The sequence below is a fragment of the Gymnoscopelus braueri genome, assembly GCF_963280865.1.
Source record: "Gymnoscopelus braueri genome assembly, chromosome: 2".
Classification (NCBI taxonomy): domain Eukaryota; kingdom Metazoa; phylum Chordata; class Actinopteri; order Myctophiformes; family Myctophidae; genus Gymnoscopelus; species Gymnoscopelus braueri.
In genome coordinates this window covers 33560326-33565325 of record NC_137604.1, presented here as the reverse complement: position 1 = coordinate 33565325, position 5000 = coordinate 33560326, and the positions used below count along the sequence as shown (strand labels likewise).

General features: G+C 38.9%; 1 protein-coding gene across 1 annotated transcript in view; it reads left to right on the top strand.

Annotated features, from left to right (window-relative positions):
- hmx4 (H6 family homeobox 4) overlaps nt 1-5000 on the top strand; it is a gene marked incomplete at both ends in the record, with an annotated part of 10207 nt that overhangs the window by 1672 nt on the left and 3535 nt on the right. Inside the window, one exon of the mRNA XM_080442159.1 lies at nt 4139-4291. Coding sequence (XP_080298285.1) covers nt 4139-4291 — 153 coding nt within the window. The remainder of the gene's footprint in view (nt 1-4138; nt 4292-5000) is intronic.

Here is a 5000-nt window from a genome sequence, read left to right as displayed (position 1 = left end):
TTAATGTTAATTTCCTTTTTTTTAAAAAGTGATTTAATGTGAGCTTGTTTTTTGGTGCTATTTTTTAAATCGGTCACGTTTTTTTGCCACCTTCTAGTTTTTATTATTATTTTTCTATGCAATGACGCCTCTGCATGCAAGCTGGACACTTCAAGTTTGCTGCCATTTTTTAAAAAGCATTTATGGCATTCCTTAGACTTAGTGGTTCTCAAAGTCGATTCCAGGGACTCTCTGGGTTCCTTCAGGGGGTTCAAAATGTACCCTTTCAAGTCTGTAACACTGACAGTATACAAATGGAACCAAATGGACCCTAACGGGGTCCATTTGGTTCCATTTGTATACTGTCAGAGTTAAGGGGACAGGTTTAAGTTTGAGAACCATTGCCTTAGATCGTGGGTCTGGAGGAGCTGCGGCCTGCCTGGCTGTTTTGAGGACTATGTTGTTGGGACAAGAGGTTTTGGGCTGAATGGGCTCTCTCATGTGCCTGTCACATTAATACACCGGTTTGGTCATATTTATTTTTGAAGCAAATTAATGGGTTTGGTACAGGCCTCACACATGCACAATTTGCAATAGTATTACATAGTTTTTTTTGGTGGGGTTTCTTTAGCAGGCTAAGCTAATGATAGCCCAGAAAGAGGCCTAACATAAACACCAGGATTTAATTGTTTACATAGCCTCTTATCATTATTATCATTATCATTATCATTATCATTATCATTATCATTATTATTATTATTATGCTATTATTGATATTATTATTTTATTATTTCCAGCAGCCAGAGCCGCCAAAGATACAAATAGCTATCTGCATGCATTTACTGTATCATAATGCATTTTTAATTCATGAAATTACCTATGTATTTAAATGAATGTAATTAATATTTTATTCTATGTTTTACGCATGTCTTTTTTTTAAATTTTAGACTACTTTTAATATTCTATACATATTCTCCATAAGTGTCGCCTATAGAAACATTAGCCTACACATTTATTGAAACTGTAACAAATTAAAACATTTTCATTCAAGAAATATGTGATTCAATATTTTGAAGTGAACATGTTTGAGGGTAGCCTATAATATAGGCCACTTCATTTTGCAGACAATGAGGCTGAAATAGACTGCAGCACCTCGATGATTCAGACTGCTCATATTCCACCTTTAATTGTTCAAATAGCCGAATGTGGCAGCCTATTAAATTACATACAATTTAAATGAACAGGTAATCAAATATGGCCTAGTACGTTCTAGATCAACATAATATAGAGCTAAATTAAGACCTACCTCGAAGGAAAGGTGACTATATGCTATGCAATAGCATATAGTAAGGCCGTTTCATGTTAAATAGACACAATGTCAAGCGGACCTGATAAGCGGGCCGTTCTGATCGTGCAGCTATGATAAATGAGAGGTTGCGTTAAATGTCAAACTGACTGATACATCCGTTCAATAAGGTCGTTTAGACCAGTGGTTATCAACCTGGGGGTTTGGACCCCCAGAGGGGTCCCCTCATGCATTGGGGGGGGGGGGGTTGTCCCCAGATATGATGACAAGTGACAATTTAAGGATTTTTAAGACAAAAAAAAGAAAAGAAAAGAAAAAGACAATTACATCACTGCATCAAAAGTAATCAGCATACTATAGCTACTATAAAAACTGGTCAAACATTGGCTAAATTGTCAAATAATAAGACGGAGGCAAAAGTTGTTATTATTATATAATAGCTCATCTAAGCACACAACGCCTCGCAACGCCAGGCATTGTGTGCTTGTAGATGTAGATCATCTATTTTCACAACTATGTGGAACCTCGTCAAACTAAACGTAATGCCTCAACTCAAATATGATTATTTTGGGGGGTCGCGGCGACTCGCGGCCTGAAAAGGTTGAGAACCACTGGTTAGACGCGCATTTTGAACCATGTATGCTACACCCTTCCACTGCCACAGCCCCGTGACCTATATAATGCGATAATGCGAACACATTTCCACCATCCAGGAAATGACGATCAGACAGAGGAGTTGCGTATCTGCGGACTGATGGCTATATCACCGGGGGCTGCATCACTACCCTTTACACTACCTTCCGGCTCCTCACACTTATTGTAATAGCATAGAGACATATAGGGCCAGGGGTCTTAAACGTTTTTCAGGCCAAGGTCCCCTTAGCTAAGAAAAGAGAGATGAAGCGGGGACCCCCACAACAGTAGGCCTACATATTGTATATAATTATGTTGCAGAAAGATTACACTTTTTCATACATTTCATAATTCATAGACTTGTTTGACAGCAGCACTATCATGTGTAAAATATTGTTTTTGTTTGTTTGTTTACACATGATCCTTTCTATCAATATGTTGGATAAATGTGTGTTCATGTCTATTTTCAGACATTTAACCACTTAATACAGCAATGTACAATAATTAAAAAAAAAGAAAGTCCTATCACACAAAGATTTGGCAGCCCCTGCAGTAGGACCCCCTGTTGAAGACCCATGGCATAGGCTATTACTACACCACAGAAATTCCCATAACAACATTACCAGAATCAGAATCATTACCAACACTAATGTCTGACATGTCTTTGCATAGGGCAGGCCTCACTGTAAAATTCAGTGAGTAACTCTGAGTGCTATACTCTCAGAGTTGAAAATGCATACAGAATAAATTAAATAGGTACAATTAGAATACTGTGGTTGCTTATGGGCAACCAATAACAATGAGGATTTTACCGTATAATATGTGTAATTAAAAGTAAGAGTAAGACCAACCTTTATTACTATGGTCAGGGTGCCTATTGATAATAGGCACCCTGACCTGCTATAGTCAGATCTATCCCATGTAGCCAAAAGTGATAAAGGGTTAAAAATAAAAATGAAACTAAAAAGCATGGTAAAAGCCAAATCTTTAATTGAACTAAAGAATGTAAAATACCCTGACGATTTTACTGTGCAAGTATGGATAGGTCGACATATATCAATGACCCTAAAACAAACCAAAGTAGGCTACTTTACCAACGGAACAGCAACATTTTATTAATAGCAAAAAATAAAATATGTAATATTCCACGAAAGGTTTAGTCTACTTTTTTTTAGCAATGTGCATATCTGTTGGGAAATGAAATATGCAGCAGGCTATTTTTTGTTCTCTCAAGGAAAAATTATAATAATGCAACAAAAGACATTTCCAATTTGATGGCCTGGGTTTTGCAGCTTCATTTTGGATTTATTTGGCAAAATCCGCAAAAATAATAACTTAATGTTCTTTTTGTGATTAACAGAAGAACAGTGGTGAAACAGCTTTTTCATTTGACAGAATGGCTCTGTTGCCTTGAAGGCCGTAAATCAGGTCTAACTGGAATATAATCTATACTGTTCAATTCATTAACCACTTGAACCACAGCATATTCTGGGTGGAACATTAACCATTAATAGCAGATCTATAAGTTGACAAGAGCTTGTAAATCGTACAGTTTGCAACTAGGGTCTGTTTCAAAGCATATAAGCATATTATGTTCAAAGTGTCTCACACTTTATCTATTGAAAATCAACTTCCTGCATTGACTGAAATGAAAGTGAAGTGACCCTCCATGCTTCTGCCTTTGCCCCCACTTGACCTCCAGTGCACTCTGCCACTCCACTGCTCCCTGTATAGATTTCACATCTAAACCAAACTGAATATGATACACCTGCACTGCACAGACATGGCTTGCCATATTGGCTGCAAATGAATGTGCTTCAAAGACAGCATGCCATGCACGAACACATATGCACTCACACACATTCATGCACAATTATATAATCTTAACAAATCGACTGAAAACAACAGTACAGTAAGAATGTTGCTGTGGATACTTCACAATAACTGCTAAAGAAAGTGGTCTCTAAAATATTTAGACACTGTGGTGTGTGTGTGTGTGTGTGAGAGAGAGAGTCAAAATGGAAACACACTGCGTGTTTGTGTGTAATTCCAACTCAGACAAACTGTGTGTGCGCTCGCTCGTGTGTGCACGCGTGCACGTGGGTGTGTGCGTGTGCATGTGCGTGTGTGTGAAGCGTGTGTGTGCGTGTGCATGTGTGTATGTGTGAGTGTGTGTGCATGTGTATATGTGCACGCGTGTGTGTTCATCCTCCTCTGAAGAAGAAGGAGAAGAAGAAAAGAGGCCTGTTAGCCCGGCGGGTCGTCTCATGTTTCAGAGTCTTCCACGACACCAACTGTACATACTACTACCCACAATCCCCGGCGGCTGCCCAGTCAAACACGACGCCATACTGGCAAGATGTGGAGACAGAGGTGTGGCCATGGCAAACGCTGCAGTCATATTTTAAGTTATTTACAGAAGGCGTGAGTTAAAGGCTGTGCTTTGCTCAAGGAACTCTGAACGTTGAACTGAAATGTTCTCTGGTATCACAGCATCCCGGTCGTTCTCAAAACTTTTTCATGTCAAGCACCCCTACATGTATCTATATTTGGTTGCGGACCCCCATCTGAAAATATGTAGGAGAGACCGCATGAGAGAACATTCGAAATGATTCCAAATTGTTGCAGATCGGCTATTTTCCAATAGCCTAAGTATAAAATAGGGATAAAGTGGTTAGACTGATTTGGATTCTATAAACTAATTTAGCTGGGGACCCCCTTGAACCCCCTCAAGGACCCCTGGGGGTCCCTGGACCCCACTTTGAGAACCATTTCCATAGCCTACAGTGCAGTAGGCCTATAGCTCAATATTGGTCTGATATGATATGCTTTTGTTTACCTTCAACCTAGTGTACCTATATTGGCCATACTAACAGGCAAACATTGTAAAATATCTTTAGCAAAAATAGCATAGATCGGCTATTTTTTCACTATTCATCATACGACACAGCATAACATTGCTTAAGTGGTTAAATGATTAAAAAAGATCATTATCAGCACTAATCATTTCTACTAACTGTCATTTATTCACCCATTCCATTGTTCGTCTAACGTCTTCCATTCTTGCTGCTCTCGCCTCCCA